Below are 15,665 nucleotides of genomic sequence, written 5' to 3'. Positions count from 1 at the left end.
CTTGCCTAACTGCCCCTGCCTTTAGTTCGCAGGTCCCAGATCCTTCAAGTACCAACTCAGCACTTCACTATCCTAATTATGTCCTACCTCTTATTATCTCTCACATTTTTACTCAGGAGTCCTTATAGTGCTTAGCACAGTTGCTTGCAGTAAGTGGATGCTGAGTTTGATAGTAGTGATTAAAGCATAGGCCTTCAGAAGTAGAAACTTTAGAGGTCAAGGGGGCCCACCTTATTTTGAATTTCAGTTGCTGTGGACCAGGTCTTTGGTATCTCAGACAAGTCACTGCTTTAAAGAAATGAGTGGGGTCTTTATTTCATTCCTCTGTTTAATCTTGTGTCAGAGCCCAAATTTGTCACCAAATTCCAAGGCACCAAATTCCTGACTCAGGTGCTTGACAGAGAATAAACCAATTTTTCTAGTTTTAAGGGGAATTAATCCTGAATGCATTGAATGCATTTTACTTCTGGGTGTGTGCCCAGGGCCTTACACACACACAGAACACTTAATTCTAGGGCTATCCATGCTCCACTCTATTCAGATAAGGACTCATTTATGTATGCCAGGCCACCGCTGGACTTGGCATATGCTGGTGTGCAGGAGAGGCTTGGCTTCTCTCTATACATGTGACAGGCTCTGCTCTCTGTAGGAGGAGCATGTGCTTGGGTGAGAGATCCTGGGCGAGGGAGCAACACATTAGAATGAGAGACTAAGAGTGAGCAATAAGACCAGAAATAAAAGATACACTAAAAATAGATGGAAACATCCAGGTGTAGAGCAGCATTGTGATGGCTTTCTGTGCTCTGCTCTGTACCTCAAATTTACCAAGGTCTTAGCATCACCTAAGGGTCATGGACTGTAACTCTTTAATTCACATATGGTGTGGCTTATACATTATTTAACTCTACTTTCAGGAAGCGTCATTCCTTATTAAAAGTATCCATTTTTTAGTTCTCCATAGGCTACTGAACTCCTAATTTTAATTTTATGCCAGTGAGATTCTGGGCTACATATTGAAAATGTTTCATTTGTTCTTGAATTGTATCTCCAAAGAATTAAGTTGGAGTCTGTATATATTTGGTCACAAGTAACTACTTTGCTCAAAAACTATCTGTTGAGCTACTTAATATTTTCTCATGTAAACATATGCAGATTCTTGCCCTCATGGGATCTCCCTTTTAGTCAGGAGAGAATACTAACATAGTAAATACAGTGGTCCTAGTAAGTATGTTAGAAAACAGAAAAGTGATGACAGTGAGTTGGAAAGGCAGAAATGAGATGAAATATAGTTTAATATTTTCAATTTGGATAAATTAAAAACTTGTATTTAAAAAAATATATAATTTGAAAGATTGTGCCTTTTCATGTTTTTTAGATCATGGGACCATGAGGAAATCAAGCATTGAGAACCTCATATCTAGTCTCCACAAAAATAATTGACTTTTAATCCTGGCCATTTGGGATTAGAGAAAAGGGTAAGAATAAATTGCAAAATCTCAACTCTGGATCAAAATTTAGTGAGAAGCCTTAAGCCCCAAAGAGTGGAGTTATTCGTTTCTATTCCCTGGTCTTGAGAGTTTCTCCCAGTATTTGTCTTCAGTATAAGCAACAAAATAATGAATATTAGGTGGTTTTGATTGAACATCTTATAGAAATGTGTATGTATGACATTACCTTAAACATGCCATTCTTTATTCCTAATTTATAAATTAAAATGTTTGGGTGCAAGGAAAGGCTTAAAAAGGCAGGGAGTGGATAATTTTCTTTTATCTACCAACTATACTTTTCATATCTTTTACTTTCTGTTTTTCTTCCAGTCTTTTCTGTGAGGGAATATATTTCCAAATCAAGAGGAAGCCACATGACCTGGCTCTATTTTGCTTTAGGTATTTATTTTCTGTTATTGAATTTTCATTCCTTTAAATTTTCTAATCTGATAGAAGCTGATCTCATAATTTTTAATGTGGAAAGCTGACTCTGTCTCTGAAAATATAGCATTCCATAAGTGCACATTGTATACTTCAGTCATTCTAGTGATTTCTATTAATAGTGTCATTGCCTCATATGTTTCTTTAGATTACCATCTGGGCAGAGTTAGTAGAGTAGCATTAAGGACATCTGTGAGTCCTAACACTCACCAGGATTTGCCTGTAGGTTTTGTAGTGTGTACATAGCCGGGACCTTGTTATTGTCAGCCTTAGTGTTGCCCATTCTGCTTCAAGCTGCCTACACTGGAAAGACAGCTTTCCACATTAAAAATTATGAGGTCAGCTTCTGTCAGATTAGCAACACTATTTATGGTCTCTTTTTCACCTACTTCTACAAAAGAGACTATTTAGTGTTTTAACATTTAAAAAACTATTTAATAAAATTAGTTATATATATTCTTTTTAAATAATGTGTAGCTTTTTAAAATCTAACAGTATTTGAAGACCATAGTATTGAATATTTGCTGAGAAACAATTCAATAGTACTAACTTCTAGAATAAGACCTGAATTCCTTTTGCTGCTATTTTATTTTTTGTTTTTTTTGAGACAGAATCTTGCTATAGTCCAAGCTGACCTTAAACTCAGGCTATTCCTACCTCAGTCTCCTGAGTGCTGGGATTATAGGAGTGTACCATTATACCTGGCTCCTTTCAATGATATTTTAAAATCATCATCTTAAACTAGAAAAATAGTCATAATTGAACATAATTCAGAGCCAAAAACAAAGTCTTTTTATTCTAAACTGGAGTCTGTTTTATGATACCTGAGTTCTGCGAATCTTTTTTTTTCTTTTATTGTTCATATGTGCATACAAGGCTTGGGTCATTTCTCCCCCCTGCCCCCACCCCCTCCCTTACCACCCATTCCGCCCCCTCCCTCTCCCCCCCACCCCCTCAATACCCGGAAGAAACTATTTTGCCCTTATTTCTAATTTTGTTGTAGAGAGAGTATAAGCAATAATAGGAAGGAACAAGGGTTTTTGCTGGTTGAGATAAGGATAGCTATACAGGGCATTGACTCACATTGATTTCCTGTGTGTGTGTGTGTTACCTTCTAGGTTAATTCTTTTTGATCTCACCTTTTCTCTAGTTCCTGGTCCCCTTTTCCTATTGGCCTCAGTTGCTTTTAAGGTATCTGCTTTAGTTTCTCTGCGTTACTAATTCTCTGCTAGCTGATTTTTTAGGTGTCTTACCTACCCTCACCCCTCCCTTGTGTGCTCTCGCTTTTATCATGTGCTCAAAGTCCGATCCCATTGTTGTGTTTGCCCTTGATCTAATGTCCACATATGAGGGAGAACATACGATTTTTGGTCTTTTGGGCCAGGCTAACCTCACTCAGAATGATGTTCTCCAATTCCATCCATTTACCAGCGATTGATAACATTTCGTTCTTCTTCATGGCTGCATAAAATTCCATTGTGTATAGATACCACATTTTCTTAATCCATTCGTCGGTGGTGGGGCATCTTGGCTGTTTCCATAACTTGGCTATCATGAATAGTGCCACAATAAACATGGGTGTGCAGGTGCCTCTGGAGTAACCTTTGTCACAGTCTTTTGGGTATATCCCCAAGAGTGGGATTGCTGGATCAAATGGTAGATCAATGTATAGCTTCTTAAGTAGCCTCCAAATTTTTTTTCCAGAGTGTTTGTACTAGTTTACATTCCCACCAACAGTGTAAGAGGGTTCCTTTTTCCCCTCATCCTCACCAACACCTGTTGGTGGTGGCGTTGCTGATGATGGCTATTCTAACAGGGGTGAGGTGGAATCTTAGCATGGTTTTAATTTGCATTTCCTTTATTGCTAGAGATGGTGAGCATTTTTTCATGTGTTTTTTGGCCATTTGAATTTCTTCTTTTGAGAAAGTTCTGTTTAGTTCAGTTGCCCATTTCTTTATTGGTTCATTAGTTTTGGGAGAATTTAGTTTTTTAAGTTCCCTATATATTCTGGTTATCAGTCCTTTGTCTGATGTATAGTTGGCAAATATTTTCTCCCACTCTGTGGGTGTTCTCTTCGGTTTAGAGACCATTTCTTTTGATGAACAGAAGCTTTTTAGCTTTATGAGGTCCCATTTATCTATGCTATGTCTTAGTTGCTGTGCTGCTGGGGTTTCATTGAGAAAGTTCTTACCTATCCCTACTAACTCCAGAGTATTTCCTACTCTTTCCTGTATCAACTTTAGAGTTTGTGGTCTGATATTAAGATCCTTGATCCATTTTGAATTAATCTTGGTATAGGGTGATATACATGGATCTAGTTTCAGTTTTTTGCAGACTGCTAACCAGTTTTCCCAGCAGTTTTTGTTGAAGAGGCTGCTATTTCTCCATCGTATATTTTTAGCTCCTTTGTCAAAGACAAGTTGGTTATAGTTGTGTGGCTTCGTATCTGGGTCCTCTATTCTGTTCCACTGGTCTTCATGTCTGTTTTTGTGCCAGTACCATGCTGTTTTTATTGTTATTGCTTTGTAATATAGTTTGAAGTCAGGTATTGTGATACCTCCTGCATTGTTCTTTTGACTGAGTATTGCCTTGGCTATTCATGGCCTCTTGTGTTTCCATATAAATTTCACGGTAGATTTTTCAATCTCTTTAATGAATGTCATTGGAATCTTAAAGCACGAGGGGTGGAGGGGGGAACTAAGGATTGATTTCTTTCTCATACTTAGAGATTTTCCTTTCAATATCTAAATTTACCTGTTTACTCTCCATTCCTTAAGATCCTCCCTATTATTTCTTATTATACTTACTGTTTTTCATTTTGAAATCTGACTTGTTTTTTTTTCAGGAAACTATAAACACAGCATATCCCATATCACAGGAATCATAATTCTTGACAGCTTGATGGCTGTTCCACTGATGCTTATGGGAGCAGCCCTGCTACCACTTTTACTGTGATGCAGCTTAGCTGCTTTTGCAGTGATGGCTCCTACTGCTACACTGCTGTCTGGGGTGGGGGTGGGGACAGCTGCCCCTGGTACCTCCTGTGTTGCTGCTGCTTTGTGTTACCAGCTCAGCTACTCTGCTAATAATGACAACCAAAACTAGGAAAGACAACTCAAGAGAAGTCTTTATTTGGACCCACTTCTGTAGCACCAGAGGGTATCTCCCAGATGCTCACAAAGTGAGTCTAGTGGCCTGTGTCATCTTCTTCTTCTTCTTATCATCACAACCTCATAAGGGGGTTGTAATAAGAGTGTCTGAACCAATCATAGCAGCCCCCTAATGCAAATGAAGGTTTGTGTTTGCACCAATCATGGCATAGTCCCCACCACCAATCAGAGGTCTTCTGCTGGGCCAACAGGGGGGGAAGTGATCCCCCTCTGACCTTGGTGAAAGTGACTGTTGTGGTGGCAAAAATCCTGTTCAAGCTTATTGCTGGGGTAGTGCCTTCTGGAGCTGGAGTGGTGCTTTGGGCTGGAGCAAATGGTGCCAGTTTGAGGGCAGTCCTGTTGCCTTGCTAATAGTTCTTCAGGCAGTTTGGGCTCCATGGAAGGGATTAGCAGCTCTTAGTTAAGGAGTTTAGTTTCTTCTCCAGCCCCCAACTTCTCAGCACACTTAAAGAGAAAATAAGCAGTATAAGAGGTGCTTACAAGGACTTATCAGTAACAGTGCTCTAACAAGGCTTAAACCCTACCCTGGTACCTCAGGGAGAGTTGGGTCCCTACCATCTATTTCAGATAGACCTAGGTAGCCTGGCTTATGGAAGAGCTGCAGATATTTTCAGGATAAAAGCTAAGAACCTCCACTCATCCTTCACTTCCTCAACCCTAAATATAGCATTTTGTGATACTCTAGAATGTAGATGTAGCCAGGGAGCAAGGAGAAAACAGACATTAACATTACTTTGAGATGTTTAGTTTTTACCATTCAGCAGATGAGGGCTGTAAATCAAAAATGAAGTTCACTTATACAAAAACAAACTGGTTTTTTGCACACCTGAGCTTGTATTTTGCCACAGTAGCTGCTGCAGTAGTTTCTTTGCATTGCTATCTATCTGCAGCTTTCAGTGGGAGGTTTTTTGTGGGAGATGGCCTGGAGTAGGTTCTCCAGAGTTTGGGTTTGTTCTCTGTTGTCTTCTGTTTTCCAACTTAAACCTCTCATTAGGTGAGCTAGTCACTTTAGCTTCCTGTCTGCCAGATGACTTCTACACTTCAGATATAGAATTTCCCCCAAAGGCCCATGTGTTACAGACTTGGTCCCCATTGTGGCACTATTGGGAAGTGGTGGAACCTTTAAGGGATGTGGTTTAGTCGGAAGTCTTCCCATTATTGGAGGTGTGCCTGTGAAGGGGATAGTGGGACCCTAGACCTTTCCTTTCCTTTTTTTCCCTACCTCCTTGCCCTATGGTGAACAGTTTTGCTCTTCTACACATTCCTGCCATGATGGGCCTCCATAGGCCCAAAGCAACAGGGCCAGCCATGTTAGACCAAAATCTCTAAAAGTATGAGCCAAAATAAGCATTTATCTTTATAAGTTAATCATTATAATGAAGGAAAGCTGCCTAACACAACTTCTCAGCTTCCCACCCAACTGCCCTTTCTTTGCTCTTGTATCCCGTCTTATATTCAAACATGAGCTATCTTCTTCCTCAATTTTACTTATTTCCTAGATTCAGTCCAGAATGTGATGCCTTCTAAAAACCTTTCATTATTCTCCAACTCATCAAGGTCTTGGTTTCAAAAAAATTATAATACCACTTAGCCCTTACTTACATTTGTTCCTTAATTTTTTTATACTGTGGCCTTTAGTTCTTTTTCTTCAGTTAGATGATAAGCTTCTTAAGAACAGGGGTCATATCCCATGTTTTTCTTGTGCTCTTTTGAAAGCTAGCCTGGGAAGCATAGAGTAGACACTGAAAAGTTGGTAATTAATAGGGTAGAAGTCATTGCTATTGACATTATGTGTGAGGTGAATTTTATTTCTATTTGTTTTATTCTTTATGTAATTCTATATCTCTACCACTCTTGTAGTTAAGGAAGCAGGCAGTGGGTGGATGTACTGTGCATGTCTGACAAGTAAAACAAAGCTGATTTGCCCTATTTTTAGACAGCTTGATGGTGTTAATTTTTCAAGTGTCACTTAAAAATTGGTGGCTAAATAAGTACTCTGAGTGTTTTTAATGTAGTGGTATTCATTGTTAAAGGGGTCTTTGGTATCTGAGCATGACAGGTCTACTCTTGTGCAGTTACTGAAGGGATAAAGGAGCATTGCTGTGTGTTATGTAATTTTTTTAATTGTGAAAAATCTAATATTAGAGTACCTTTTTGACATTTACAGCTTTAAGTGAATTCCCTTTGTTAGAGATTCTGGTTCAGTTTTCATTTATGTATTTGAAAGAACACTGATTTCTTGACCTGTTCTGTGCTTTATAATTATTGTTTTTTTTAGTGGTAGGGATGTTTTCAAGAGGGGCCTTTCTCCATTTGAAGAGGCTGGATCCTCTTTTCCCACATAACTTCTCTGCCTACTATAGTTCCCTAGGGGCTCAAAGCAGGCAGGAGACTGGGGAAGGAAGGAAGGAAGGAGGGAAGGAAAGAAAGAAGAAAGAGAAACCCGAGAGGCTGCAAGCACACAAGATCTTACTCTGTTCTTTACTGCCCTCCCCCAGTTATGCTCTGGTTTTCCCAGACCCAGAGAAGAACAGAAAACTTATTTTGTACAGGTTGTCCATCTCTTTTTAGGTAAAGAAATGAAATTTGCATCTTTTTATACATGTAAAAATATGCAGTGTAGCTAAGATTTTTAAAAATCCAATGACCTCTTACAAATAATCTGAATTTTGTAATATTTTGCTTGTAAGTCAGTCTTATCTGAGGCATTTCTTGGTTAAGAAGCTCTCAAAAACAAAACAACACACACACACACACACACACACACACACACACACACACACTCATTATGTGTATTTTTGTTGATGATGTCCCTGAAACTAGCCTGCATCAAAGTAGGGTTATTGAAATGTGTCCTTATTATGAGAATAAGGAGGACTCTATAATGTCTTTGGGAGGAATCTCTGCCTCACTCAGTGGCATTGCTTACCAGTACATAATAAAAATAATGTAGACAACCTCTACAAAGAGAAAGCACACAATTCAATTATTCACTTGCTTTCTTTTTCACTTATTTACTTGAAATGTTTCTGAGAAGAAAAATCACAGGGTATTTTGAGAAAGAATGGGGTGTTTACGAGAAGGATTCTTTAAGAAGTGACCTCTAAGGTGAGATCTGAAAAGTTAATAGGGATTAGAGAACAGTGTTGAAGAGGTTGTTACCTGAAGCTTGCAGTGTGGCATAGAGACAGTAGGATGGCAGAAGAGAGAGACACTTTCTTTTAGAAATGCATTGAATTTTTAAAAGTGATTTTTGGGTTCATGCTTGGCAAATAGGTGTTAAAAGTGAAACTGTTCTTGAGAATCAACATGCTGAAACCACGGATTCTTTTAAAGATTATTTGAATGCTCACAGAGAACGCACAGAAGGACTCAAGAGATTTAACACAGATCTCATTATCAGTGGCTTCTACAAAATGTTTTCTTTTTAAGAAATAAGTGAAAGATCTTGGCATTTACACAAAACACTTTATATATGTTAATTTGTCTCTTAGTTTAATAGTTTTGATATTAATTCTTAAAAGTCATTTAGCATCCCCATATATAGAAACCTTTTAGAATTTATCTCACCAAGAATTTTTAGCAATATGGTTAGGTGAGAGCCCTCCCTCAAAATCCTGAGTTAACTTTGGAAAGTGTGCCTTTTTCTTCCTTTCCTTTCATTTCTTTTATTAGCTTATCTTTTAGGTAGAATTATAGAAGCTCTTGGGGCAGTTGTCTCTTGTAAATGTGGTACTGTGTGTTACTACCTCCTGTGCTGGCAGAGCCCTGTGTGTTCCAAAGATGTCCCGGGAACAGAAATTAGACAAAGGGAGCAGAGATTTGGTTGGCTTGGTTAAGCTGCATGGACATTCAGCTTATGAAAGAATAAGCTGGATATAATAATTTGAAGCGGTAAATAGTTTTTCACTTGACTCTCAAATTCAAATCTAAATCTGATCACCATTAATGTTAGCCATCTGCTTTTTATTTGGGGAAATATATAATCCTTGATATGCTTAATATTGCCTTTGTATTAGCCTGAACCTGTAAGTTCTTAAATAAATTTGCTATTGGCCTCTTGATTCTGTTGCCTACTATGCACATAGTCAAATTCCTGATAGTGGACAAAGGTTAGCAGTCTTTTGGAAGACTCACCGCATCTTTCTGATTTTTAGTTTGTGTAGAATAAAATTAAGGTAAGCCAAATAACTCAACCAAACTTGTAAAGGAACATTGGTGTAGGGAGAAGCAAGGTGAAGTTGTAGCTTTTTCTGTCCCTTCTCTGACACAAAACAGCCATGTGACTTTAGACTGATAATACTTTCTTTCCTGAGTTGTTTCTCATGTGTTAGAAAAGAAAATGGAATATGGAAATGAACATTACAAAATTTACTTCATTCAGGTTATTTGTGGGGATCACAGTACATATGGAAAGTACTCAATATACACATATGTGGTCCTTAACCTTCAAATGAATTTAATTGTTGAGCATATATTATGTTTAACATTAGGTATGCTGAACTGGACAACACTGGCCCTGCCTTTAAACATTTTGTAGTTTAGTAGCTGAGAGACTTTGAATCTTTTATAATTGTTCCATTTGTTGCTTGAAAAACATCATTGGTGCCATTTCTGCATCCTGTTTTAATTCAATGGCCAGACCAGTGGTCACTTACAGAGTTCTGTGGCAGACAGGACACCATGTGACAGAAAGCAAACTGTACTATCTTACTGCTGGACCACACGTGATCAGACAACAGAAGGGTCATATTGTTTGGTGCCTACCCAGATTGATGGAGCAGTGCGGGAGTTGGTCCACCAAAAACAGAACAGGTGGAAGAGAGCTTCTATGATTATAGGGAATGATGCTGGGAACAGAACAGTCAGAGTTAGCAAGTTGAGATTGCTTGATGAAAGCTGTGATGAGCCCTGAGCATGATGGCTGGTGGGTGGGTAGTGAGGTAAAACTTACTAAGTGGGCATATATTTGGTATTGATTTTGTATTACTCATTATGCATTTTGCATTAAAAAAGGAGACAATATTTTTGTGTGCCAAGATAAGTTCTGATTTTGTTTGTACCACACTACTATTTTGTCCATTCAATTCTTTTTACTATTCTATTTTTTTCTCCTTTCTGTGGACTTTAATCTTTTAAACAAGTTGGCTTTGGCTCATCTTTCTTTCATCTCTCTAAAATACCACTTTCATTGCTGTGCAGCAAACATGTTTTAGTAGATGCATCCCTAATTCCAAAAAATTTTTGTAGAAATGTTAGAAGAGATAGAAAAATACAAAGAAGAAAATTAAAATTACTTTTCATTTTTGGCAACTAGAGATCAAATCTACTAAATTTTTGACATATCTATTCTGTCTCAAAAGACTATTTAGGAAACATTTGGTTTTCAGTGCAACCAGCCTAGGCATGTTACATTTAGAAGACATCATTTTACTTATGATCCCTGATAATTTTAAACTATTTTCCTCAAAAATTATAATCACTTCTATAGCAAAGTATTTTTTAAAAATCTATATCATATAAGATTACCATGATCAGTAACCTTGATTCATCTTAGAGTCAAAAAGGAAGTAGAGATTAGGAGAGAGATGAAGTCTCTTTTTTGCTGTTTACTGTCACGAATTAGATGTTCAACAAATGATTAACTTCCTCCATGCTTTTCCCTCTTTATATTTTTGTACTCCTTTTCTCTTAAATTTAGCTAACAAATGGAGCCTCACCAAATCTCTTTGGCATTAAGTTAGAACTTGAATTTGTCTCCTTAGAGATCTAAATTGTAGGTTCCTAATCTGGGGAGGGTTGGGGGAATTTACATTTCCTAAGATTATATGCTGAGATGTACTTACATGTAAACTTTTCTGGAAATCATCCATGAATTTAATCAGATTTTCAAATAATTTTGTGACGAGAAAAAAGGTGGAAGGTATGAATCTAAGATCTGGTGTGGCCAAACCTTGACTTGTTGTTACCTATGGGCAGGCCACCTAGTCCTCTGAAAAGAGGACACTTCTGCATAGTGTATAAGGAAATAGTAAAAAATAAAAATATGGTGATGAATTTGGTTTATTGGTTGGAAAAAAGTCAACAGACATTTCATTGTCATTCTTTACCATATAAACTATTGTTACTGTATTCTGAGGCTAGTAGTGAGTGATGAGAGTTTAAGGACAAAATAGGAGCTGATTTCAAACTCCATGATGACAGAGTTGATAGGCTGTAAGGAGATTTCCTAACAAGAATTCCCAATACTAGAATGACTTTATATAATATTCTCCTCTATAAGTTCTCATAAATTGGATAAGATTTTCCTTTGCATTAGATAGTTTCAACTGTTTAATGTTTTTTGTGTGTGGCCCTGGGGTTTGAACTCATGGTTTTGTGCTTGCAAAGCAGGCATTCTACCACTTGAGCTACACCCCCAGTCCATTTTGCTCTGGCTATTTTGGAGGCGGGGGGGTCTCCCCAGGCTGGCCTCGAACCTTGATCCTTCCCAATTTCAGTCTTCCAGGTAGATAGGATTACAGGCGTGAGCCACTGGTGCACAGCACTATTTAACTTTTTAAAGAGATCTTTTTTGAAGTTAAAGTAGGTGGATTACTTATGAAATAACCCATCTGCTCAGGGTCTAAAAGAGCAGATGGGTTATTTCCTAAGTGTAAAATGTCTTCCCTTCTTTCTGTTGTATCTCCTCTTCCACTGCCTCCTACACCCGCCTCCCCCCACTCCCAGGCTTTTTCTCCTGCAAGTAGTTTATATGTTTGCTGTAAAGTGTATATTTGCCTGAAGCCAGTGTTTTCAGACCCTCTTCTCAACCTGTGACATGCAGGTGGAAGATCTGTCCTCTTCCTTCTCTCTTCTTCTCTGCCCATTCTTCAGTCCATCCTCTGGCTTGTGTTCCCTGTAGCCACGTGTGTATTAACTGTCTTATCAAACACTATGATTAGTAAATAAATATAGACATGACCCACCTAACTTTCTTCATTTCTTTCCCAGTTACTTGCATTTTTATTTTAAAATATACAAAGCAAACATGCAAACCTAGAGTCAAATGATACTCCAAGACCATCTTTTCCAAGGTAAGCTCATACTATAGGTGAGTCAAAATATCATAACTGGAAGAACCCAAGTTAAATGAGCAGATGCCATAGACTCAGGGATCTTTCTGGCTCTAATATTCTAAGATAAAGTATTGCCTAGACAGAGACCACTGAAAACAAAAGGTGTCTCTGCATGATGGAGCTGACTGGGTGCCTTACCCAGGAAGCTTGGCAGAGAGGCCCATCACAGACTGTCATCAGTCAAATAAGGTCAATATTAATTAAGAGATGGTAATTAAAATTATAGCCTCCCTAGGGAAAAAAAACATTGATTCTCTGTCTCTCTATGTAGATGAAAACATTGACTCTATTTAGGAAAATAGAAATATAAAGTTTTTACCAGCCCCCGCCCAAAGAAAATAAACTGAATGTTTTCTTTGTTTTGTTTTGTTTTTGAGACAGGGTCTTGCTGTGTAGCCAAGGCTGGCCTTGAACTTGTGATCCTTCTGCTTCTGCCTCCTGAGTATTGGGATTATAGGTGTATACCATCATGCTTGGCTTGAATGTTTTTTTAAAATGTGACTAATAATAGTTACTTAGTGCTTTTAGGTTCCATGATTTATTTTCAGCACCTCAGTACCACCAAACACAACTTTTTCCTTTTCATTCTTGTTTAGCACAGATTACCTGGCCCATTCTGCCATCTTTGTGAGTCTGTTTGTGAGCTGTGAATGTAATCTTCCCAGGGCTGTAGTTCTGCAACCCTTAGTAGAATGAAGGTGTTTCATGATCAGAATGAATTGATGTAAGTGAAGAGAAAAAGTAATTCTTTCCAGAGCCTTTAGATTATTGCATGTTTTGAGATAGATTTTTTTTTTTAACTCTTTGCCCTGGCTGACTTTGAACTGTGATCCTCCTGATCTCTGCCTCCTGAGTAGCTAGGATTGCAGGTGTGAGCCTGACGGATTATTTTATGCTTATCAAGTAACTCCTCACTTCTGGGTAGACTTAAGTAATTATAGCATCCTATTTTCAGAGAGATGACACATTGAAGGTTGGAGGTACATATGGTACATTGGTTCTCAAATTTTAGCATGTGCAAGGATTACCTGGGGAGCCTATTAAAGATTCATAATCTTGAGTTTTACCTCCTTAGATTCTGTGTCTTGAATCAGCATTTTAAACAAGGGTCTCAGATCATCGCACATGGTTCAGGGACCTCATTCTACAGGTCACCAAGCCCAGGGAGTCCCACCTTGGGCTACCTAACCGGGGCAGTGTTTTGTAGGTTTCTAATGCAGCAGTCCTAAGTGTCATTAGCATGCCCTGCCCTACTATTCCTTGGGAGCTAGTTTTTGTAAAGGCCACCAAAGATCTTGTGGTAGCCTTTACAAAATACAGTGTTATCTTGAAGGCTTCATGGTAAATTGGCTTAAACATACAAATTGATTTTATGTCTCTTTATGCCTGTGATTCCTCTTTTCCCTTTCTACTTCTCTCTTCTCCAAGTTACTTGTCTCACCCCTCCTGTAATTCCCCTTATTCTCTTTCTCCAGTCCCCATTCCTCTGCTTAGCGTGGGCATGCTCTCATAGTTCCACTTTTCACGCTTGTCTTTTACTTGGATTAGCTCTTGTACAATTTCATGACCCTACTGGCCCACCTCTAGATCTTGCTCTGTACCTGTGTTTCTGACTACCTACTGGGCATCTTTATCTGTCTGCAGAACCTTCAAATTCAGTATCTAAAATTGAACCTGAAGTCATTTTTCCCCAAATGCCTCTTTCACCTTTATATCCTATTTTAGAAAGTAATCCTACCAGTGCCCTACACAGAGTACTTGATAACTAGGTTATTTTTAATACTCTCCTTTTCTGTATGAAAAAATTGTCACAAAATGAAACAAATAATGGTTGGGAAAGAATATTTGTTATTGAAATATTATCCTGCTAGTATAGTAACAAAATATATAACTATTACAATACAAAAAAGAAAACTTGCTGGATGTGGTGTTGCTTGCCTGCAATCCCTGTACTTAGGGAGGTAGAGACAGGAGGCTCACAAGTTTGAGGCCAGCCTGGGCTACATAGTGAGTCTGGGGCCAGCTTGGGGCTACATAACAACACTCTTCCAAAAAAAAAAAAAAGGAAAATTTATAAAACACAGTGATACAATAATCAAAAACAAAGAGCCAGGGGTGAATAATATGTGAAGACTCACTTCTGAAAGAGTTTACTCTGCCAGGTTCAGGTAGAATGACTGAATTGAGATAACTGGAGTTGTGTTTTCTTCTTTCACTGCTTATTTAGAATCTTCTCTTGAAGCATAGGAAAGTGTAGAGGGAGGAATGTAGGTTGGAGACAGGAAGGAGTTGTACCTGAAGTAAGCCGCAGGCCACATAGTTACACATGTATAAATCCCATTTGATTAATAATCTTTCTGAAATAACTTTCATGTAGCATTTAATGTTTACTAAAGGATAAGAAATGAAAATATGGTAATTCAACATTTACACATATATATTATATTACTATTACTAAAACTTAACAGTAACCATAGCAATTATTTAGAACTAGATCAGTGTATTTTCTCAGGGAGGAATTTATTAATGACCTTTTTAGAACTGCAGTTCATGTTGACAGTAGGAACTGAACTTAGTAAGTTAGACAGTAGGAACAAACTTTAGTCAGTTTGTTATTTTTAAACTGATTGTAAATGGTACTTTTCATATTGTCTGAACTTGCTCCTATTCCCTTAGTTTCCACTGGATCTATGTTCACCTCAAGCCAGGAACTCTTCAATTTTTAAAAATTCCTTTTCTTTTGTTTTTGGAACTTATTTGTCTATTCAATTTCATATTTCATTATTGGTTCATTTTGAGACTCGTTTTTGCTAATGTGGATATTTTTGGTAAATTTCTTTTACCACTTTTTAAAAGCATAGCTTTTTGAGATAATATTTGTGTGCAGTAAAATTCCTCCTTTATACATTGTACAAAACCAGGAGTTTTGAAAAATGAGCCTGGTGTGGATATGTGAAAGAGCCTGTGGACCTGCACAAGCCTAGTGTTGGGTGGAGAGATCTGTGCAGGGGTCTTATGAATAGGTCAACTATCTAGGACTATAGACTTCAGAGTGGGTGTCAAGTGAATAGTGAAATCTCTCTCTCAAAAAAAACAAAACCAAAAAACAACCGCCTTCCCCCTGCCAAAAAAAGTAAAATAAAAAAACCAAACCAAAACCAGGAGTAGTCACAGCTCAGCCGGAACCAGTCCAAGGAATAGAGTTGCTCTACAGCTGACAATAGCAGTGATGTCTTCTCCCCCTCGCCAGAAGGCTCTTAAGAGCCCCCTGTCTTCATCTTCCTAGATAAGATCAGAGGTTGGAGTAGAACTCTAAGACACTGTCCTGAAGATGCTGAGTCATTCAAAAAGAGCCCTTTAAACCAGATGTTTTTTATAGATGAGCATTCACAGGGCTGTTTAAACTGGAAAAGATTGAAATATTGCTGATGATCAGTAAGTCTGATTTT

The 15,665-nt window shown here is 38.0% G+C and overlaps 1 protein-coding gene across 7 annotated transcripts in view; it reads left to right on the top strand.

Annotated features, from left to right (window-relative positions):
* Igsf11 (immunoglobulin superfamily member 11) overlaps nucleotides 1–15,665 on the top strand; it is a 134,917-nt gene that overhangs the window by 56,842 nt on the left and 62,410 nt on the right. For 2 of the 7 annotated variants that reach the window (XM_074073211.1, XM_074073210.1), the window contains exon 2: nucleotides 1,376–1,475. The exons of 3 other annotated variants lie outside the window; for them this stretch is intronic. Coding sequence is in view for 2 of the 4 variants with exons in the window: in XM_074073207.1 (XP_073929308.1) it covers nucleotides 1,862–1,886 (25 nt within the window). In the remaining 2 variants the exon portion in view is untranslated. Of the gene's footprint in view, nucleotides 1–1,375; nucleotides 1,476–1,512; nucleotides 1,887–15,665 lie in introns of those variants that run through there. 2 more of the 7 variants (XM_074073207.1, XM_074073208.1) reach the window with 2 other exon arrangements.

Source organism: Castor canadensis, chromosome 5, assembly GCF_047511655.1.
Source record: "Castor canadensis chromosome 5, mCasCan1.hap1v2, whole genome shotgun sequence".
Lineage (NCBI taxonomy): Eukaryota > Metazoa > Chordata > Mammalia > Rodentia > Castoridae > Castor > Castor canadensis.
The sequence above is the reverse complement of the archived record's forward strand: the minus strand, read 5'-3'. Positions and strand labels throughout refer to the sequence as shown.